The 24,258-nt window shown below is 38.3% G+C and overlaps 1 protein-coding gene across 6 annotated transcripts in view; it reads right to left on the bottom strand.

The window, feature by feature from the left end:
- Positions 1-24,258, bottom strand: part of dlg5a (discs, large homolog 5a (Drosophila)) — a 77,942-nt gene that overhangs the window by 5,740 nt on the left and 47,944 nt on the right. For 3 of the 6 annotated variants that reach the window (XR_010898814.1, XM_067422305.1, XM_067422306.1), the window contains exons 16-31: positions 22,738-23,616; positions 20,828-20,948; positions 18,494-18,638; positions 17,737-17,861; positions 17,529-17,618; positions 15,037-15,205; positions 14,532-14,609; positions 10,945-11,107; positions 9,202-9,335; positions 8,944-9,108; positions 7,870-8,053; positions 5,393-5,541; positions 3,537-3,707; positions 2,241-2,437; positions 1,996-2,139; positions 151-278 (exon numbers count right to left, since the gene is read on the bottom strand). Coding sequence is in view for 5 of the 6 variants with exons in the window: in XM_067422305.1 (XP_067278406.1) it covers positions 151-278; positions 1,996-2,139; positions 2,241-2,437; positions 3,537-3,707; positions 5,393-5,541; positions 7,870-8,053; positions 8,944-9,108; positions 9,202-9,335; positions 10,945-11,107; positions 14,532-14,609; positions 15,037-15,205; positions 17,529-17,618; positions 17,737-17,861; positions 18,494-18,638; positions 20,828-20,948; positions 22,738-23,616 (3,042 nt within the window). In the remaining variant the exon portion in view is untranslated. The remainder of the gene's footprint in view (positions 1-150; positions 279-1,995; positions 2,140-2,240; positions 2,438-3,536; positions 3,708-5,392; positions 5,542-7,869; positions 8,054-8,943; positions 9,109-9,201; positions 9,336-10,944; positions 11,108-14,531; positions 14,610-15,036; positions 15,206-17,528; positions 17,619-17,736; positions 17,862-18,493; positions 18,639-20,827; positions 20,949-22,737; positions 23,617-24,258) is intronic. The other 3 variants (XM_067422309.1, XM_067422307.1, XM_067422310.1) reach the window with 3 other exon arrangements.

Here is a 24,258-nt window from a genome sequence, read left to right as displayed (position 1 = left end):
AGTCATTGACAGCAATCCTGCAAACACAACCAAGTGACATGAACCTCATCTCTTGATATGAATCTAATCATTTATCAGATCGTGGTATTATTTCAATTTAACATCATAAAAAATTTGACGGAGATGCAGTGAGCAGAAATGTGGACAAACCGTGTCTGTGATCTCCTTGATCGAGGCAACAGTTGTCACATCAAAATGGCCACTCCTCCTTTTGTAGTCGATGAAAAGAAAGTCTTTCACCCCGCGCTCGATGGCCTGCTGAGAAGCCTTCATCACCTCTGGATGAGCAGAACAAACAAAAGGTCAGCTCACTCATATTCAACAGCATGATTAAGGCTGAACCAATGAGATTTATCCATTAATGACACTGACAGCTTTCTCCATTAATACTATCAGTTTTCATGATGCCAAAACTATTAGGTAGTAATACTTTAATCTAGATATCAGCTTCAAAACAACAGCAAAAACATATGCAGCTGAATTTACTCCTTTATATAGTTCCATATTAACAGAAATATTAATTATTATTTTTTAAAACAATGGATTTTACTCTTAAGCGGAAAGTTTACCAAAAAATTAAAATTCCACCATTAATTACTCACCCGGATGCCTTTCCAAAACCGTAAGACTTTCATTCATCTTCAGAACACAAAAGAAAATATTTAAATCTGAAACCTTTCGGCCTGGTTACGATTCATGTTTGAGCTTCCGCAAGAACCAATAAGGTTAATTCTCGCGTAACACATCACATTTGAGCTTCCACAATAACCAATGAGGTTCATTCTTGTGTTACGCATCACGCTTCAGCTTCCGCAAGAACCAATAAGGTTCATTCTCGCGTCACACATCGCGTTTGAGCTTCCACAAGAACCAATGAGGTTCATTCTCGTGTTACGCATCACGCTTGAGCTTCCGCAAGAACCAATGAGGATCATTCTCGTGTTACGCATCACGCTTGAGCTTCCGCAAGAACCAATGAGGTTCATTCTCGTGTTAAGAATCACGTTTAAGCTTCCACAATCACCAGTGAGGTTCATTCTTGTTACGCATCACGCTTGAGCTTGCGCAAGAACTAATGAGGTTAATTCTCGTGTTACGCAGAACGTTTGAGCTTCTGCAAGAACCAATGAGGTTAGTTCATGTGTTATACATCACATTTGAGCTTCCTCAAGAACCAATGAGGTTCATTCTCGTGTTACGCATCATGTTTGAGGATGCTGCAAGAACCAATGAGGTTTGGTTGATCTTTGGTTTATATTCACTGATCAATGTTTAAATATGAATAGCCTAAATTCAATGTGTTCATCATATAAAGTGATCGCGTCTCTTTAGAAAATTTTAACTTAATCAGTCCATTCATATCTATTAGCTTTACGATCTCTTTATTAACTTTTTGAAGTGTCAAAGTGGTAGTTGCGTAGCTGTCAATGGAAGGAGAGAAAGCTCTCAGATTTCATAAAAAAAGATCTTCTTTTGTGTTCCAAAGACAAACGAAAGTCTAACGACATGAGGGTAAATAATGACAGAATTTTCATTTTGGGGTAAACTATCACGAAGTATTTTTCAATTAAGTGAACATTGCTCCAAATTTTCAACTATCCAATTAAAAAATGTTAAATAATACAGGTACTTCTGCCATAATTACTATTAGAGCATTTGATAGTGCTGGTTGTAAGTGACAATGAAAAGAAATACATTATAGTAAATCTCATATTTAAACAAATTTGCTTAAGGAATTTTGCTTGGAGAATTGATTTACAGTTTATCTTTAAAGTTATAACAAACAGTAGCAAACTAAATTTAGTCAACTAAAATGCCTGAAACAGCTCCAGTTATTTGCTCTCATTCTGTGAAAAATTCTAAGGGTGGTATTACTGACAACCAGTACTGATCAATCTCATTACCCTTAATGCATAAACATTTAACCTTATTATAGAATGACAAAGATCATTTTAACAGTGATCACATTGCAGTTAAAAACTAGTCGTCATGTACCAAGAACACATCTGCTGAATTTCCCTGGAGATTCCTTGACCAGCATGTCTTTAACTGGATCCACCAGCGGGCCGAGGATCAGCACTGGTCTGGGAGATGTGCAGTCAATCTTCTGCACTCTCTGATAGGCCAAGCTCACACAGTCTGAGCACACACACACCAAAAGAAAATTCCATAATCAACATCCGTCACATCAAATTGCTCATTTCTGCAGCACTACATTATGGGATACTGAAGAGTCTCACCATCTAAGAATGGAATAGAGTCTGTGCTGATCGCGTCCAAGGCTACCACGTCTTTCCCATCTTTGGAGCTGCTGCGTTTGTGCTTCTGTTTCCTGCGGAAGAAGGATCGGCGCGCGGCGGCGGAGAGGGTCTTACTGGAGCCCGTCTCGTCCTTTAGTTCAGTCATACTGTGTCTGCGGTAGAACTCCTGATCCATCCTGGAAAGGAACAGAAGTTCAGGTTACACAACTGCCTTTCTGCAGTCTTCTGTACGTTTTCATATCGTCACCTGGGGCAGACACACTATGTATACACGCATGGATTGAGTTGTTTTTAACTAATGTGTTGAATAAAATCTAAAATCTATATAAATATCTAGAGAGCTTTTAAGTGGCTGACAGGCTGATATAGATTTATACATAATACATTTTAATGACAGTGAATTATACATACACAATTTTTATGTACATTATTTTGCGTAATTATATGTACAAAAGAATTCTGAAATTAAACACTAAAATTAAATCATTACCACTTATTATTATATAGTAATATCCATGCAGAAAAATTAAATATAAAAGTATATAATAAAGGATATATAATAGCATAAAAAACTCAAATAATATATTTTTAAAAAAAGAAATGTAAATATCTTCAAATCTTAAAATGGCCTTTTTTTATTTTTAATGCTTTAATTACACCTTGTAATGCACTGTGTTATCTCATGATTAATTGTAAACATTTATAGTTATAATACTTATAAAAAAGTATAATGTATTAAAACCAATTTCAGATCTAACAAGAAATCTGCAAATATTACATGATGTTTGATTATAATTATTTGTGAAAATATTTAATGCATTACATACATTATGAATACCTTAATAATGCATTATATATAAAGGCTTTAAGTAAAAGGTTACCAAAATAACTTTTATTTCTATTTTAATATACTTAAAAACTGAATTTCAAGCACATTTTGGTAAAGCTGAAAATTTCCAGCATCAATTACCCCAGTCTTCAGTATCCCATGATCCTTCAGAAATCATTCTAATATGCTGATATGGTGCTCATGAATTAATTTTTTCTCTTATTCCTCTATTTTTAGTTGAATTAAATGTAATTAATTAATTTAAATAATGAATAATATAATAATTAATTTAAATTAATAGTTGGGCTGCTAAATGAAGCATGGAAAGTGTTGGTATATAGTATTTTCATGTCACTTTTTAAGACAATAGTCAAATTACACTAACCGTGATTGATTCATCCTTTAAAAGACACCATCATTTGATTGAGTCTAAGGATGGGACTCACATATATTTGCTAGGGATCTGCCCTCTTTGAATTTTTTGTGCATTTTCATCAAGTTGCCAGGCCATCCAGGTGCCGAAGTTGCCATTTGGTAGCGTGTCATCCACATAGAGGATGTCATCTTTCTTAAAGGAGAGGTCGAGCTCAGTCTCAGCTACGCGGTCATAAAGTGCTCTGCAAGAGAAAGAGGAAATGAATAATTCAACAAGTGACAGCATTATACATGAGGCAAAGACTGCGGTGCGGCATCTGCAAGAATGAGGTAATACGAGACAAATGAAAGGAGTGCAGGAGACAAAGAAAAATAAAGGAAGGAAAGAAAGAACGAATGAAAAATTCAGGAAGAGGCTGGGACAGAACCGATTCTTCATTCCTGGGAGTAGCACGAGGCGGCTTTTAGCGCCGACCCATAACTCCTCATCCCGGTTCATTCATGACATGCGGATCGACAGAGATTATTTACTGCGGGTGACATCATGGGAGCACAGGCATAAAAAGCGCCTGCAACAGCTGCGGGTCACAGAATTTCATTTGCAAAGACAAACACGGCTATTTCTGAACAGCCCTCTTCCATTATTCTTTTTCCACCGTGTAGACACAATGCATCTCTGTCTAGAACCATCTAATTACCACAGCTACTATTATAGAACACAAATTATTGAGATTTGGTGATATAATCTTCAACGCCAGATACAATAGCTCACCCTCCATCTTAAACATAATTAAAGAGATTAAAGATTCCCGTTGCTGCAGTTTTTTTCGCATATCTATATTTAGAGCAGCATGCACAAGGCCCGAACACTGGCATTTGGTTATAGGGATACAGTAAGTGGCCATGTATGGTGATGTATGTCAATGGCAGATGTGCAGACTGTTGTGTGAGACTGTTGAGATCATGCTGTACCTCAGCGTTTCCCATTAATCACCTAGACTCACCATAGTCTAATCTGTGCTGCCAGTTTAACAAAGAACCACAAATAATTCTCATAACGCAAAAAGTCTGTTGCTGTTTGGCGCTATTGCTTTGACAAGGTATCTGTCAAACAAACTAAAACCGAAAGCGAGATATGGCTTTAGTCTGTGCCCTAAACAAATCACAAAAGACTTTGATTTAATTTAATAAATATATTGTCTGTTTGCTTTGCGTTGTGTGTTTCAAAGCAAAGTGCTCACTGAGCGTATTGATCACATGATCAGCTCGAGATCCGGTGTTTTCCCCGTCTCAGACCGGCTCGGTTCACAGTCTGATCTCTGAATGTGCCGAGGTTAGCATGCATTTGGGAACATAGCAGTCACCAGTTATGTATTATTTTCACATTTGCATTATTTCCGACATTATTGTAGGAAGATGATTACAGCACTTCACTAGATTTGTAATGAGACGTGTTTGTAAACCTGTCACAGATACAGTAGATTTCTGCCAAAATAAAAGCCCAACTGCAGTTTCATTCAAAAAAACGAAAACAAAAAGCTCAAGGGTATCTCTTGCAAGTGTAGAAATTAGGTCAAAAGTATACATTTTATTTTACAGACCATTTGTTTCACATGATATGGCTATTACTGACAATATTTGACTGTTACTGTTATCAATAATAATAATAATATACAATTATTATTCTATTCTAATTGTTTAGCTTCTTAAAACACCAGTCTGAATGTAATGTAGACTGAGACACTATATCACAACTAAAAAGAGGGTCGAGTGCCCTTTAAAGGGGTCATAGGATGCCCATTTTCCACAAGTTGGCATGATTCTTTAGGGTCTTCATGTAAAGTCTGTAACATACTTTGGTTCAAATTCATCAATGTGTGAGTAAAAACACCCTTTTTACCTCCTCAAAAACTGATATTCTTTTTACCTGATATAGAATCCATCTCCAGGAGTGTCTTTCACCTGGTTGAACTCATCCAGACGATGCTGGACTCTGAAAGTCACTGTTTCCACAGGCTTCAGCATTTCCAGGTATGCCTCCTCCACCGTCTTATTCTTCATATTAACTGAGCCATACTGGATGAACAAAGAAAAATAATTTTCAATTGCTTATCAAAAATCTCTTCTATGTCCTTCTAACTTATATGGCCACTGTGCATGAATTATACTGTACTAAATTATATTAACAAAGGCTAAAAATAAATGTTCTCTTTTAAGAGTTCCTGGTCGATTTCCATTTCAGAACTAATATAACATGTAGAGAAACGAGATGACTTCTTTGCTTTGTCTTAGTGAAGCAATTAAGTGTGTAATAATGTGGCTGACACAGGTCTGAATATGTCCATGCCAAGAATGGGATATTACCAATTTCACACCATATATGAGAAAGATTTTATGTGATCAATAAAAACAATATTTAGGAATGCATCATACTGACATCTGAATTGGAGGAAAACAATATGGTCAGTGGATAAGACTGGAATGCCAAACACAAATTAGCGGTTGCTAAAGCATGGGTAAACAGGACTACAGAGGCTGTCAGGAACATTACATCTCATGCCAAACAGTAAAACTCATCTTCTCGCCAGTCTGCTTTTAAGGCCATGACAAACTAAACCTCAGTTTGCGTGCATTTAGGCCAAAAACCTGCGCTTAAAGGGTTAGTTCACACAAAAATGTAATTCTGTCATTAATTACTCACCCTCATGCCGTGCCAGACCAGTAAGACTTTTGTTCATCTTCGTAACACAAATGAAGATATTTTTGTTGAAATCCGATGGTTCAGACAGGCCTTCATTGACACCAATGTCATTTCCTCTCTCAAGACCCATAAAGGCACTAAAGACGTTGTTACAAAGTCCATCTCAGTACAGCTATTCTACAATCATATTATGAAGCAACGAGAATAGTTTTTGTGTGCAAAAAAAAACTAAATAACTTATATAGTGATGGCCTATTTCAAAACACTGCTTCATAAACCCTCGAAGCATTTTGAATCAGCGTATCGATTCATGATTCGGATCGCGTGTCAAACCGCCAAACTGCTGAAATCACGTGACTTTGTCCATCCGAACTGCTGATTCGATGCACTGATTCATAACAGTTCGAAGCTTTATGAAGGAAGCCTCGTTTTAAAATCAGCCGTCACGATTTAAGTCGATATTTAGTTTTTTATTTGTGCACAAAAACTATTCTCGTCGCTTCATAAAATTATTGTAGAACCACTGTAGTGAGCTTGGCTTTGTAACGACGTCTTTAGTGCCTTTAAGGGTCTTGAGAGAGGAAATGACATTGGTGTCAATGACGGCCTGTCTGAGCCATCGGATTTCAACAAAAATATCTTCATTTGTGTTCAGAAGATGAACAAAAGTCTTACAGGTGTCGAACGACATGAGAGTAAGTAATTAATGTCAGAATTTTCATTTTTTCATGAACTAACCCTTTAAACACACCGCAAAGACTACAACAAATTATAACTGTCAACACCAGCAGATGGCGGTAGTCTATATTCTTCATTCAAAAAGTAAAAACGAAACTAGGACTGCGGACCATAAAAGTGCTTGCTGCCATTTTAAATGTGAATCGGTTTGATCACATTCTTCATTCCAGAAGGCCATGTTGTCATGAAAATATTCACATATTGAAATGCTCAGGTAAGATGACAACATTAGAACAGCCTTCTCTGCATGCCTTCTGACTTCATTGTTAGCTCGCTTGCATCACTGAACTGAACAGCCAATCAGAGTTCTCTCTCTCGACAAATGATGCCGATTCAACATGCTCAATCAGCCAAACACCCGCGGGCGTAGTCCGAGTAGTGCTGACGGTGAAGAACACGCTGCAAAAAACTGAGCTGACAGATGTTCAACACTGATGTTGCTCTGTCACATCCACTGTTCTCAGTATACTGTCACCATACTCACGCTCTCACAAAATATTCAAACCTTGCAACATGCAGAATTTAAATAAAGACTGAAAGAACTGAGAGAAGTATAAAGTTATCTTGATAAACAAAACTTTTGTTGGTCAAAGAGATTAATTTTTTCAAAAGCCAATGAAAAAAATCCTACTGGCTTTTTGTTGAGTGAACCAGGGTGAAATATATTATCACTGCAGCACTGTATGGTTTATAGTTCATAATGATATATGTTCAACTTAAGCTAAAAGTCTAACTGCACCAATGCCAATGCTAAGATGACTCCGGGAACCTATTTGTCTTGACTCTTGACTGAAACAGCTGCCAACAGGGCAGTTGCTAAAAGTGTATTAGTCCATTCATAAAGCATCTATCATTCCCAACAAAAAAAAAATCTTATTTGTCTTACAAAGAACTGCTGTCTCACTATTTTGGTTCACAGCAGTCCTCAAAGAGCATTACACCGACAGAGAAGTTGCTCCATTTACCTCAAGTATCATGTCCCCAGGCATGAGACCATCTGCTCCTCTGGCAGGACTGTCCTCCTCCAGCCTCTCCACAAAGATCCCCCGCAGGTTTCCTCCGCACAGCTGAACGCCCAGCTCCACCTGAGTCTTCCTAACGGTTACCAAACGAGGCTCTGGAACTTTCTTGGAACTCCCAGAAGAAATTCTAACATTCAAGAGAGATACAGAATCAGACTGGTCACCCAAAGTCAGTGGATTTCATGTTGTGTAACCCTGAGGGGAAAGTTCCGTATTTATGCTTCCTTTTTAAAGGGATACTCCACTGCTCTTTCATATTAAACTATTTTATTCCCTTAACTAAGACGAGTTGATACACACCTCTCTCGTCTCAGTTCGTGCACTTAATCGCTCTGACGCACGGTGACATTCTGACAGCATTTAGCTTAGCCCACTAAACCCAGTTCATTCATAAGGTACCAAACAGAGATCAAGTTAGAAGCGACCAAACACCTCCACGTTTTCCCTATTTAAATACAGTTACACGAATAGCTGAACGACCAAGTGTGTTGACAAAACAAAATGTGGCGCTTTTCTAAGCGGATTAAAAAGGAGAACTATAATGTATGGCGGAATAGCACTTCTGAGAGTACTTCGACTCGGCGCAGTAAAAAGTCGCCTGAAAAATCCTCCCTCAAATTTCCCCCTCCCTCTCTCATTTCCGTCAATAGGGGGAGAGGATTTTTCCAGCGTGACTTTTTACTGCGCCGAGTTGAAGTACCCTCAAAAGTGCTATTCCGCCATACATTATAGTTATCCTTTTTAACCCGCTTAGAAAAGTGGCATGTTTTATTTTTTTTCAACATACTTGGTCGTTCTGCTATCCGTGTAACTGTATTTAAATATGGGGGAACGTAGGTGTTTGGTCGCTTCTAACTTGATCTCTGTTTGGTACCATAGTGAAAGAACTGGGTTTAGTGGGCTAAGCTAAATGCTATCAGATCGTCACCGCGCGTCAGAGAGATTAAGTGCACGCACTGAGACGTGAAAATAAGATTTATTTAGACACCAAGATCTGTGTATTTATTTGTGCAGTACCTGATGAAGCTGTTAGGACTGGTGGTGGGTGTCGTCTGTTTGGAGGATGGGGTAAGTGTGCCTTCATCCTGTTCACTCAGGGTGTCTATGGTGGAGTGGTTATCTGGGGTGGCGGCTCCACTACCCTGCGGTGTGGACTGAGTGCTCACTGGCTCCAAGCGGGAACTACAAAACAACATAGGCATGAATAAACCACACCTGCTTTGCGACCAAATCTGCATTCACCCAAGCAAAAAATGATTGGGAAAAGAGCTGTACCTGGAGCGAGAGTGGTTGCCGAGCTGATACATGTGCGGGTTGTACTGGGCCATGATCGTGATGGTGTCACACTGCTGGCCAATGATGAGCCGGGCTTGCTGCTCAGTGGCATTGCGTAGATTTATCCCATTATACTGAGGGGAAAAAAATATTAATGAGCTACACAATCTCAGTAGGAAAAAAAAGGAAAAAATATTGTTTTACTGATATTTTCATAATTTAGCTGGACCACAAAAGTAAGTAAAATTACAAAACAAAAAATACAACAAAATTACTTGCATAAAACTGCATAAAATAAATCAAATTTAAAGAAAAGTAATTACTTTTATTTTTATGTAATTAAAACTGCATAAAATTGCATAAAATAAAATAGGCAAGTGCAGTAAAACATGACATGAAATAGAAACAATGTTCAATTAGATTTCTTAACTTTAAAACAGTTAAAAAGAAAAAAATACTAAATTAACTGCATAATATTGCATTAAACAAACTGTATATAATAAAACGGCTTAAAATACAATTGCATAAAATAGAATAGCAAGGAAAGTGTAAGACTATAAGGAATATACTCCCTGAGAAAACAAGGAAAATTAGCATCTGAACTTATTCATACATTTAGCATCTCCGTCCGAGACGACATCACACTGAGTGAATAATCTATGAATGACACTAATTTGCCTTTCCTTTCACATGAAACTTCCCCCAAACTCCTGCTTATCACCGGAAATACACCAAAAATCTACTTGATTCTATGTCAGTCCTCACTATACAGTACGTGTTTGATATCGTTTGAAATGTCTCAGTGTGACTTGTACAAAGATCTCATCACCACAGAAGTAAACAGGAAGATAACAGGAAGTTTTAGAGATAGTATGCTTATTACGGTGGGTGTGGCTTTCAGCCATTTGGTCTTTTGTCAATACAGGTCTATGGGACAGTGATTCATGTCAGTTCCCATTGTTAATATATGTTTCCATTTGAATGTGTCTGTCTTGGTCAGGTATTTAAGCGAATGTTGCAAAGAGATCAGGGCTTGATTCTGTAACCAGGTCAGCCCGTAATGCTGGATATCTTAAGATAACCCAGCGTTGCGTAATATTCAGAAAGTCAGGAATCTCTCACTCTTTACATTTTAGAGTATTTGATGTCCTGTATGGATTATCTTTGAACTGATTATGTAATTGCCATTATATATTTACCTGACTGTTAATAAATTGTTACACTTTGATTTATTCTGACTTCCTCTGGAATTATTCAGGTTATGAACGGGTATAATTTCAACAAAGCTTTAAACGGAATAATTAAATGTGTAATTAGCTATTAAATATAAATGACCAAATAACCAATTGGCATTCTAGCCTAAATTCGAAATTATGATTAAATGGAGTCAGATAAAAACAAATTGGAATTAAATCCCTTTGCTTAACTGAAAACACAGAACGTGCAAAACCTTCCCCAGCCATTGTTAGCCTCCATTGGGACGATTTGGTGTACTAGGGTGTACTATTTGATGTACTAGGGTGTGATTGTCCTGATGGTCCATGTGCAATATAGAAATTATGTGAACAGAAACACTACTCAAATATGTGGAATTCTCTAATTGGGCTATATTTAACTAAAAATGGCCATGAATTTAAATTTGTCCTAAAAAAATTGTGTCATTGGTAAACCTTCCAATTTCTTTATTCTTTTCTCTTAAAGCCCATCTGGGTTATGAATGTACAGTATTGATGTAATACTAACCTCCAGTAGCTGGTCTCCATACTCCAGTCCAGCCTGGTGTGCGATGCTGCCCCCAGTCACCTTGGAGACAAAGATTCCACCATTCTCTCCACTCACGATGGAGATGCCAAGAGGCTCCGCCCCTTTGTGCACGATGACATTCCGTGGCTCCTCCAAGTACGGCCTGCCAGGGCGATAAAAGTGTGTGAATTTGAAGATCAGAAATAATCAACAGCTGAGACAGAATCTGGTCTGCAGTTCTTAGCCAGGGCAGATGCTGAAATACTGCGATAGAGGAGAACCATGCAGGTGGATGTAGAGCAAGAGACATTTACTGAGCGGGTAAGTTCGGAGGACTTACTGCCACACAGGCACAAAAACAGGATAGGAAGCTAAGGGAGTGTGCATACAGGACTTCAATAAAAGATCCAGAAGGTTGTACATTTATTTTTATAACCTTAATATTTAAATACTTCTGTATAAAAGATTGATTTACTGCCCACACAAATAAAAGCAAGTTTTAATGTTACAGCTCCAAGTCCAGACAACTGACAAGTACACAACATTTCAAAACAGACCTCTGTATCGTAAAAAAAATATTGAAGCTGTTGTAAATCATGACAGCCTTCTTGCCATCATCACAGACAGGTTGGATTTGTCAAGACACTAATTTCAGACATACCTGTCACTTCACGCACGGTAATAATTCCTTACAGCAGCTCTAAACTACCTTTAGGCATTTATGATTGATAAAATCTGGATCTTTTCGGGACGAGAGCAGCCAAACTGACATGCAAATCATAAATGTCTTTCCAATCAAGAAACTTAAGCACTTAAGAAGACATTTACTCGGAAAAGAGCTAAATCTGCTGTGTACAGATTTAACATTCATGAAGAACCTCTTGCTGAGCAGGTAATCAAAAAAGAAAATTAGCAGCAGCGGGTAAAATTACCCAATAACACCAATTAAACTCCACTTTAAGGAAAGTGTTGACACAGATTAATAATCTTGATCCCCTCCATATTAAAGTAGAGATGCACTGATCGACAGATTTTTGGTCGGCCGATCAGTCTCACGTATTTCCGAGCTGGTCCGTTTTGTAGCCAGCAGCACATGCAATAACGTCAGCTGCGCATTCTCACTCTCTTCTCTCCGACAGTGAAGTGACACACACCCATCTCCTTTCACTCGCTCTCATTCACTCCAGTAGTAATACGTAGAAAATTGTCAAAATGCCCTTCTTGGCGAGTATTCAGTTAAAGTCAGTTTGGGAATGTTAAATAGTTGAGAAAGATAGCGCTTGTTATGTAACAGTATATTGCATCCATGCGTTAACTCTTAAAGGGATAGTTCACAAAGAAATTAAGATTACCCCATGATTTACTCACCCTCAAGCCATCCTAGGTGTATTAATATATACTATATATGCCTGCCATTACAATGCTTGGAAGAGCCAGGATATTTTTAATATAACTTAACATTTTGGGGTTAACTATTCCTTTAAAGCAGTCTAATATTCCTGTAAGTGTCCTGCTGTTAGCAATTTGTTTATATTTTATTACAGAATTTGTACTTTTCTGTGTTTTTTATGGAGAAAAAAAACACAAAAAAACAAACAAATCAGAATTGGCCAAGATAATTGCAATCAGTGCATCTCTATATTAAAAGGTATAGTTGACATGAAAAAGCTATCATCATTTACTCACCCTTTTGTCATTAAAAACATAATTGACTATTATTCATCTTTGAAACAAGAATGAAAAATATTTTTAATGAAAAATTTGAGATTACAGTCCCATTACTGATAGTTTACTCAATCAAAAAGTTCAAGATTCGAAAATCTCAAGTGTCCTCAATATCAATCAGTTTAATCAAAGTTTTTTATTATTTTCAAATAATCAACTGATTATTTATTTTAATCACATGTATGTGCATGGGTTAACTTTTATTAAAACTCTCAATTCATATGGATTTATGTCTTTCTGTTCAAGTAGTTCAAGAAGTGTTCAAGTTTTGAATGGATGTGTTTTCAATAGAGGTCCAAAAATGCATTTGATTTAATTTTTTATAGGTTTGGAGATGAGGTTGTCTGGCTTATCACCAGACCAAGCTCAATTTAAGATTGAACATTCTGGGGAGTCTGCTCTGTATTTTCTACTGCACAAGCGAGGCATGATAAACAAGCATTATTTGAATGATTCTATATGCAATTGGATAGTCCTTCAACCAATCAGACCACAAGAGGCGTGATCAACGAGCAACGACCCATCGCTTCTCTATCCATCATCGTGTTAAACACGCACATAGCGTGCCAGGTGGATAAGCCAGTCTGTGATCGGTTCCCGCAAAAGTGTAACATAAGCAGCAGAAATGAATGTACAGGTTTACAGACGGAGTTACAGGGCGAAATCAAATTGACGGCAGACCGGGCTGGGTTTAGATATGAGGGTGAGTAAATGGCAGAATTATCATTTATGGGTACTACTCATTTAAATAAAACTTTTTCCCTGAACTAGTGATGCGTGGGTCGTCTCATAACCCGCGGACCCCGTATGTCTATTTAATGGTCGTGGGTGCGCGGCGGGTTGTAAAAATATATACAGTGGTGCGGTGCGGGCCAAATAACTTCATAAAAGCATCCCGCGGGTCGGTGCAGCACTAGTTCCCCTGAACACTGCAAGAGGAGTTCAGAGTTCTGCTGGCGTCGCGTGTGAAATGTCTTCATCCCAGGTACAGTCAGTGGCATATGTTTCAGCATGTCATATGAATATAATTTCATGGGTTTTATTTTTTTCAAACGCCAAATAATCACGATGCTCACGTTTACAAGCCAGCATCATTATAGTAGTCTATTGGTTACCGTTTTACAGAATCTATATGATACTTCAATTCAATGTTTGAGTGGTAGGTAATCACCATAAGCATGACAGCATCGGTCGGGCACGCCTCCTTCAGCTCACTCCGACGAGCAAACGCTGGTCACATGTTGATCCTCGTCCTGCCTTTAATTCCATCACTTTTTCGTTTCCTCTTATTGCTTTCCTCCAACAAAACCTTTTCTTTCTTATTTGTCTCTGCTGCTTCCGACATGACTATATTATCCGACGAACAAAGTTGGGCTCGCACGTCCGAATTTAAGGAAGTGTGGGTGTTGGTGAAAGTGACGTATATGCCGTAAAGCAGTCGAATTTTATAGTTCTTTTTGTTCTCGGGTTACTACCCGAAACCCGAAGTTTAAAAGTACGATTAAATACGATACAGACCCCATCAGGCTATGGCAGACGTGTCATTCAACCTATTGTAAATCGATTTATCATCACAAGAGTCTTAACAAATATATTATGAAGGTTGAAAAGTTACCTAGTGCTGCTTTAAGCAACTAGTTGATTAACTGGTCAGAGTCATGTAAAGTGCCGTTCCAACTCATTTTACTTCTGTAATTTGGTATTTCCATGTGGTAAATCTGATTACCCGGAGCACCACTAACACAAAGCCTGGGTTGTATACCAACATAACACAGAGAAGCAAGGATTTCTACAGCCAACCACTTGGAGCAAACAAGTACGTTTGTCAAGCATTCCCTGTGCATAACTGGCAGGGAACAAACCTCAAGCTTCTGAGAGAGGAGAACCTAGGCCTAGCAGCCAGAGGGATTCTCAGAAAGGATCTGTTACGGTACAGAGATCTGAAAGATTCAGAGGAGCAAAGAAGAGAGGAGAAAAACAGATTGTGAAAGAGAGAGAGAGAGACACACACAAGGGACTCTGGAGGAAGACAAATATGTAGAGAAGAATTATAATAAATGCATAAGAACAACTGGAATGAGTGACCTAGTTTACAAATCTCCACTAAAAGTCGATCTGAATTTTATATGATGGTGCAGATTAAAATAAGTTCTCATGCAGTGAGTGACGGTGATATGAACGGCTGATCCTTCAACATACATTATTCCATATTCATGCACAGACCAATTATTCGAGACAGATAAAGAGCTTCTGAGCTCGCCGGGCTGCTGTACACGGATAAGAGCGAGCTGTTGCTTGGCAACCTGATGAAGGGGCTGGGTGGTGTGGGGTGCGCAGCAGGAAGGGACAGAGGCAGCGGGAGTGTACCTGTCTTTTCTCCGCTCTCCCGTGGGTACAGGGCTGACGGAGATCCTGGGCAGGGTAGAGATGGAGCTCTGAGACTGGCTGGAGGCGAACGAGGACGTCTCCAGATTGAGAGGAGACAGGGGTGGGGTGATGAGACTGGGACTGCTGCATTCTGAATGAGACAGGGATCCTGATGAACAACATGGATAAACAACTGTCAGCATGTGTTCTAGTGTCAAAAGCTCTTATTTACAGAAAACAAATTTGACCCCTTTGGATAGTAATCAATATAAATCTTTACATTTATGAATTTGCCATAATATATCTTTATTTATTAGATTCAAAATGCTGAATGCCGTTAAAAAAAAGAGTATACATTTAGTTAAAGGGTTAGTTCACCCCCCAAAAAAACATTTATGTCATTAATGACTCACCATAATGTCGTTCCACACCCATAAGACCTCCGTTCATCTTCAAAACACAGTTTAAGATATTTTATATTTAGTCCGAGAGCTTTTCTGTTCCTTCAATGAAAGTGTATGCACACTTTACTGTCCATGTCCAGAAAGGGAATAAAAACATCATCAAAGTAGTCCATATGTGACATCAGTTGGTTAGTTAGAATCTCTTGAAGCATCGAAAATACATTTTGGTCCAAAAATAACAAAAACTATGACTTTATTCAGCATTGTCTTCTCTTCCGCGTTTGTTTTCAATCCTCAAATAAAGATTCAAACGAATATGAACGTATTGATTCATGATTCGGATCGTGTGTCAAACTGCCAAACTGCTGAAATCACGTGATGTTGGCGATCCGAATCATAAATCAATACTCTGATTCATGACCATTTGAATCTTTATTTGAGGTTTGAAAACAAACACGGAAGAGAAGACAATGATGAAGTCTTTTAAAAAAAAAATATGTTTATGTATTTTCAATGCTTCAAGAGATTCTAATTAACTAACTGATGTCACATATGGACTACTTTGATGATGTTTTTATTCCCTTTCTGGACAGGGACAGTACAGTGTGCATACACTTTCATGAAGGAACAGAAAAGCTTGAAGATGAACGGAGGTCTTACGGGTGAGGAACGAGATTAGGGTGAGTCATTAATGACATACATTTCATTTTTGGGTGAACTAACCCTTTAATATACCAATATAACAATACACAGTAATAAACCACAATATTTACTCACAGACATTACAGTTGCAAAAGTGTTTTAGTGATATTGACCAATAGGAGCAGAGAAGCTCTTACGTACACAACTTTAAAGGGGTGAAAAGACTTATACACTAAGTTGATGAGTTGATTTAGCTGTGTTTTAATATGCTCTCATTCATATTTTTTTTTTAGATGGATGCCAAGGCTTTTTAGGTCAGGTAGAATCTGCGATATCTGACCCAGTTTTTTTTTTTTGCTGGCTTCCATGGCTGCTGCAACTGGCAACTTGGGGTGTCAAATTACTATTGGGCAAACTGGTAGTGCGAAGTTTCGCACAGACCAAAACAAAAACAGACATTACGTCACGGAACGCACATTCCGAAGTAAAATAACTGGGCTGTATCATTGGTTTTCTGAGAAACAAGTAGGTGAATGTAGAATGTTTCCTAAATATCTGCAAGCATGTTATGGTATTTTTATGCTTTAATAAAGTGAAAAACTTCCATAAAAACCCTCATGGTTCATGGAGCAGTTTCTATGGCAGTACTTATGCCTTTATGATGTTTCCTCTTGGGACTACCACAACAAAGTGAAAAAAAGATAAACGATTGCGGAGGTGCTTCAGCAACCCGGGGCTTTTCTGACGACAAGACATCCAGTGCAAAAAACGCCACTTCGGCAGCCACGGTTTGCACCTGTCGGTTGTATGTTCCGCCTTCTCGATGACATCACACACGTTGTTTAAGACGGCGAGTGATCATTTTTCAGGAAGCAACATGTAGTCTTGAAGAATTTAGGAGTCAAAACCTCATAATCTGACACAGTGAATATCGTAACAGACACAAATATTGTGTAGTCTGAACCCGGCATTAAACTGTGTATGATTCATCATTAGTCAAAGAAAGAAAATGTTACATTCACTTTGTTAAGTGTAGACTCTTTCCCTCAGGTTATTTATTCTGGCTTCCAATAATTCAGTGTACACAAATGTCAGGCTTGTTTGTGCAAAGTGTTCTCTACTTGACATATTATACTTGATTTAGCTTCGTGTGACATTTTAATTACCTTTCCTGAACCATATTGCTGTTAGTGGAGGTTATTTACAGTTTTAACTGACTGCAGTGGGGAAGAAAAACACTGGATTAAAAATTTGATTAAAATGCAAAATCAGAGGTCAGGTGACACTGTTCCAAACGACATGAAACATTTAGCCTACAGACTATACTATTTCTTTTTTTTGTAATTCTACAGACTATGCAGTATTTAGAAATGAGTGCACTAGAACTGCAGTCAGAATGTAGCCAAGATGAATTCAAAGATGCTGGATTCACAGGAGGAGACTCACCTCTGTCTGAGCCAAGTATGGAGCGAGGATAGCGTGGTGTGGATGGAATCTTTATCCTTTCAGTGCGATACTGAAGGGTATTTGATGAACCTTCAGGATACAACAGGGAGAAGATGAGAAGACCAAAATAAACACACACTATTTAAAATCAATGATTTAACTTTGTGAGGGGAACAGATGACATGTATTATTAAAGACAGAGACTGACCGAGTCTAGCGCTGGACGGCAGGGAGTTGGTGCCGTGTGAGGCCCGGCTGCTACGGGACGAATCAGAGTAGTCTGCGGTGCGTTTCTGGCTCAGGTCCAGGCTTTGATGCCCTTGATGCTGAGGACTAAGATGGAAAGAAGAAAAGATCAGCACGCCAGATCAGCAAACACTCATTATGGGTAAAGGAAATAATTATTAAAATAATTATCTTTTTATTTGACCTACAACAGCTCATTTGAACTTAGTATGACATAAAAGTGTGCATTTTCAAGCAACTCATGCATTTAGGATGCACTTGTCCTGTACTGAGATGGGTCGCTGAGATTTTGCCAAGCAAGACATGTTCCTGGATCAACATCTTTTGTTGAACCTGAAACATCCAAGAGCAAAAGTCTTGACTCTATCCCTACCCATAATATAACCCTAAAATCAGAGGGAAATAATCGGTGAATAAGAATATGTAGAAGCCCCTAACTGTCATTGTAAGCCCAAACTTGACATTAACTGTAAAACAATCCCTCTAAAATTATTGGTTGATTGGAATGTTGCCCAAGGATGCTGATCCAGGAACATCGACTGTACTTTGTCGGTCAAAGAGTGAACGTGATTTCACAGTGTTGTCATATATAATGGAGGTACAGTCTTCAGTGGAAGTACAGTGTGTGTGTGTGTGTGTGTGTGTGTGTGTGTGTGTGTGTGTGTGTGTGTGTGTGTGTGTGTGTGTGTGTGTGGTTATCTCAGTGGGAACTGTGGTACCTGGGGTGTGTGTGCTGCTGATTGATCTGGCTGGTGACGGAAGGGCTGTTGTTATTGTGAACTCTGTGACTGCGCACCATGTAAACGGGGTTCTTCATAACGGCTGTTACCGCAGGGCAGGGGGCCAGTCCTCGATGTGCCGAGTCTGAAGCATAAACACAACCACATAACCAATGAAAATGAGAACCTGCAACTTCCCAGTGAGCTCAGACCTTTAATTTCTGCCTTTTTTTTGGGGTGGCTACTGTTCTCCTTAAACGGTTGAGTCAAGAGACTAAAGTCGAGGGTAAAAACTGTGATCAAGTGAAATGTGTTTACCTAAATGTTGACTGTCCAGCACCGGTCAACCACTCACTTTTATGGGAGCAATTTTATGTTCTATTTATTTATTATCTGTTTCGCAATTATGTTATACTTATTATACTTTTTTTTTTAAAAACACAACAATGAACATTAAGGCATCACAAATAAAAACATTTAACTAAGCTAAGTATTGGGGTTTTCAAACTTCGCCTAAACTATGCTGTAGAATTGTTGGCCAAATGTTGGTTTGTACTTCACAAATGTATTTCTCCAAAATTAAAGACAAATATTTGATTCTTTTTATTTTCAATAACTTGTGTAGCATGATTTAAAGCAGTTTTTCCTGCATTAAGGCATTTGACCATAAACCATAACATTATTTTATCTAAATTATTATATTTCAATTTTTCAGTTACAATGAAATAGATTGAGTCTTATTTTACAAGAAAACTCGGATTGAAACGCATACATTTAATGGTGAAATTTAAAAAAATTGTTGAGTTATTTTAGTCTCAATTGATATTCAAAAAGCCTGTTAAAAATAGTCTGTGCAGTGACATTTATTCTAAGAATTTAAAATGTGTGCAGAATCAACTTTCAATAGAAACTCCTAAAGTGTTTTTGCATTCTATTTAAATTCTATTATTGCATTACATCATGGTCACAAGCAGGAAAAGACCTTTACACAGTTATACATGCTTTCAAAAATATTTGATAAGAAACCATATAGATGTACTCATTGTTATATAACCAAAAAGTAACATTTTCTTACTTTTTATAATTTTGTTATATTTCACGTGTTGTTTAATGTACATAATTGTTCCATCCTTGAAAGAATGTCTCTCTTGTTGTGCTGAGATCACAAGACAAACACAAGCTTCTTCTAGAGGTGATTGCAAAGCTCACTTTAGAGCTTCTGACTTTGGTTGTTCAACTTTTTCTGTAAGAGCTGTTAATAACTGGAACAAGACACCAGTGTTTTACTCTTGCACATCTGAAGTTAAATTTGAAAAATAGGGTTAAATATGAGTCAAACGTGATCATTTCTTCTCACATGTTTAATTTAAATGTAATCTCATTATAATGTACAATGTAACTTCTTTGTATGTATTTTTGTACTTGTATTATTATTTTATTTGGGATGCAGTTTAAATTGTTAGGTGAGGAATGTTATGATAAATGTTATTTTTGATTAATGTTTTAGCTACGGCATGTGTTCTAGCTAATTCCGGGGCAGTCGTTGACTGTTCATTGTCCCTGTTAAGTTAAATTAAATAAAAATTCGTAATAGTAATAATAAATCATCGTAAAAGATCCCATAAGAAAAAATATAGTAATTGTGCCATTAATGCTTTAAAGCCATTACACATTGTTGTAAAATGCCTTGCTTCTGCTTGAGTTCAGAACTGAGTTCCACCTTCAAGTAAAGCCAGCTGCTCTTGGTGACAGATGAGCAACGACGGGGAAGCTCAGAAGGCAGTCATCCCAGCCAAAGCTTGAACATTTAAATCAAAGTAAAAATAGAGCTCATTATCACACAAACCCCATGTGAACTGTACAGTCACATGACAAGGGCATCAAGCAGCACCCACAGTGGTTTGCCCTGTTTCTACAAAAGTCTACAGTCCTGACAGTCCTGTATGTCAATCCATTAAACAAGATCTAATTGACACGTTTCAGGGCTCAACAGTAAGGATGACCTTATGCTGAGAGAAAGATTTAGAAAAAAAAGATACATGCATAAAGTTGTTGAGACCTGCATTTTCATACTAAGCGACGGCATGAAGATGCAGAGAAGAGAATTATAAATAGGTTTTGTTCAACAAGCCCTTTCATACATATTCAGCATGATTATCATAAATGAGCAATTCAATTACTCGGTACTGACTTCACCGTAAAATTAATTAAAACATTAATTTTGTAGGCCGCCTTGATCAGAATAAAGATGAACTGTGCTCCACAGAGCAAATGTAGATAGAGAACATGTAGAAAGGGGTAGAATGAAATGCACCCTGGGCGTGTGTAACTCACTGGGAGGCAGGGTTCCATTATAGGCTGTAGGAACGAAACCCACGCTGTGTCTGTGAGGTCGGTTAGGAGAGGAACGCAGTATTTCCCTCTGCTCCAGAGAGTCACCATCATTTGAATAACTCTGCCAAACACCCACCCACCCACCCACACACACACACACACACACACACACACACACACACACACACCATTAGATAATGCAGTTTACAGTTCTATAGAATGTTATAATAACTGTTACTACATATTATAGAATACCTACAAAAAAATGGAGGGTTGGCTAATGAAATATAGTCAATATTTTGCTTATTTAAATAATATGTAAACTAAATATAATATTTAAAAATAAATATGTATGCACACTAATTTTTAAAGATTGTCCTCTAGTTTTAGGGTCACAAATTAATACATTAAAGGATGCATTAAACTGATTGCATTAAACCGATACTGAAATTGACAGTAAACCGAACAGAATAGTTCACCTAAAAACGAGTTCTGGCTGAAGGGTGACCTCTGACCTGACAATCTTGTCCAAACAACCTTTTCTTTAAAACTTCTAATTTTAGACTTCTAATTCATGACCAGCATTTTGTTTTGCTCTATCCTCCGTGCTTCTGCGTTCATCAATCCTCACCTAAGCTTATGCTAATCCTACGTCATACTTTGGGTCAGAGGTCACCCTCTGCTGGAACTTGACTCTCTTGTGAATGTGCATCGGGCCATTGCCAAAAGCCAGCCATTATAAGTGTATAAAGTTTTAAATATGGCTTTTTTTTCTTCTTTTTTTTTTTACAAAACCAATCACTTCGCTTCAGAAGGCATTTATTAACACACTGTAGTCATATGGATTACTTTTATGATGGATGTGCTTTTTTCGAGATTCAATTTGGAGTTTACAAATCTGGTAAGAGCCAGGAATTTAATAGAACTCTGACTGTGTTCGACTGAAAGAAAGTCATATACACCTAGAATGGCTTGAGGGTGAATAAATGATGAGATAATTCTGGCTGAACTATTCCTTTAATACAACTTCTACTACATTTATGACTTAAACCCTTAAACCCACATAAACCCATATCTTGCGTGATATCCAGAAATTTTGAATATTCCGATCTAATATGATTTCTGACCTGTAAGGTTGCCAGAATAATAATGATACACTGTTTGGTAATAGGCCAGAGGAGAGCTGGCACCCCGACTGAGTCTGGCTTCTCCCAAGGTTTATTTTTCTCCATCATGCCCTGATGGAGTTTAGGTTCCTTGCCACTGTCGCCTTTGGCTTGGCTTGCTCAGTTGGGGACACTAATGTTTGAAGTTATTCAACTAAATATACAAATAAAATGTATTAATTAGGTCTTATTTAATTCTTTAAACTATAATACTGATCTGCCAACAATAGGATAAATTAATAAAAGCTGATAGCATCACTCTTCTCCAGAACGACTGTATAGCCAAATCAAATTTTGTTGCAATATTGTCCTGTTTAACACTGGACACTGGACACTTAACACTTTAATAATGCTATATTAGTATTACTAGTATGGAATATTAGTGTGTATGTTTTATAATATGAACTTTCTAATTATATTAATTTAATTTAGCATTTTTCAATAACATACATATACATATATATATATACACACACACACACACACACACACACACATATATATGTTATCGAAAAATGCTATAGATACATAATTAGAAAATTCATATTATAAAACATACATACTAATACAATAACGCTAAGCTAGTCTTCTGCATATCATCATCATCATTGTGTGTCAGCATTTCTAATGTTCTCTTCCCCTCTCTCTTTCCTCCTGGTGCAGTGGGAGATCAATCTCAGGCTGCGAGGCTAATTAAAACAGGGGCGGCTGGCTGTGTCAAGCCCAGTGGATCTATAAATTCACCTGGAAGCTCTGGAGAGTGATGGTCTGAGGAGTCATCCTGCGCCTGAGTGCCGGGGCCGATTTGGGCCTCGGACGCTTCACTTCTGGTTCCTCCGGCCGCATCCGACCAATGTCCTCCTCGCAGGACTTCCTGGAGCTCAAGACCTTGCCCTCACGCCCCGTCTCGGTAAAGTACAGGTTGCCGTTGCGGTCCTCCTGCTTGGGTTCGGGGACAGAGATCGTGGTGATGGTGGACTCTGAGGCAGAGCTTCCCTGATGTTTGTGCTTGAACTTAAAGGAGTCGCTACGTGCGGGCGGGGTAGGGGGCGTAGGGGCGGAGTCTGCTTTCAAAGGTTGAGGCAAATGGTAGTCCGCCTTCGAAGGTGTATCTGGCCTTTTGAAGGCATCGGCTTCAAAGATGGACTTCCTCTGCTTGGGTGACCTGTATATGGAGAGTTGCGCCGGGCTGTCAGTTGTCATGGAAACACCCACCACCATTTTAGGCCAAGTGCCACCACTGTGTTTCTTCTCTAGGGTGGTCTCCAGGGTAACACATTCAGGGCCGACTGACTCAGAGCGGGTATAACAGACCTCCTGAAACGCACTGCCGCTGTATCGAGCCAGCCCCAGCTCTGAAGCGGGTCGGAGTGTGTTAGGGTGCAATGTGGCGATCGGGAAGACCTTCCTTTCGGAAAAAACACTCTCCTCTGTGTCGGTCCTGGTCTTTCTTCTCTCACTAACTGCGTCCCCACTATAAATGTCCGTCTGAGTGGAGCTGTTGTGTTTGAGGTTTCTGCTGTTTCGTGAATGAACATCTGACAGGAGGATTCTGCCGTTAGATTTTTCGGCCTCCCTCAGGCTCTCAAAGATGTTCTGCCCCGATGTGCTCTGAGGAAAGAACTGTTAATGGACAGGTTCAGCATAACTGAATAAATAAAACCCCACAACGTCAATAATTCAAACATTCAGAGGTACATAGCCCACTGTGACAGTGGCTTATTTCACAAAAGGACAGTTTTAGTGGCTACCCCGGTTAGTTTGAGGAAACTCTGGTTTTCCGGCTTCAGTAAAATGGATTGATTTTAGCGGTGTTCACAGCTATGGTATCTGGCGTTACACACCTAACCTGCTCCGGAGCAAGTTTTTATTCTGGATGAGAGATGGCAAACCCCATCCGATTTAAGCAAAATGACAAGTGATGTATGTGATGCAATAAAGTCGCGCCCCTGTATCTCTTGCTCTAAGTACTTTACAGTGCAAGCATTTTATTGATGAAATCGCCTGGTTTTGCTGCTATTTTTTTTTTTTTTTACATGAATAATGGTATATATGAAAAACAAGCAATTATATTTTGACAATTTTACCTTTTAATTTAATTACATGCATTAAAATTCAAGATTTAGAATGTAAAACTTTTAAAATTGTTATATTTACCTTTTCATTTACACTCTGTGAACATTATTAATTAAAATGTATATAGTCTATCCACTCGCATTAATATAGTCTTTAAATTCATGATTTTTCCAGAACGATCTCTTAATC

The sequence above is a fragment of the Pseudorasbora parva genome, chromosome 17, assembly GCF_024679245.1.
Source record: "Pseudorasbora parva isolate DD20220531a chromosome 17, ASM2467924v1, whole genome shotgun sequence".
Taxonomy (NCBI): Eukaryota; Metazoa; Chordata; class Actinopteri; order Cypriniformes; family Gobionidae; genus Pseudorasbora; species Pseudorasbora parva.
This window is presented reverse-complemented; position numbering and strand designations above follow the sequence as displayed.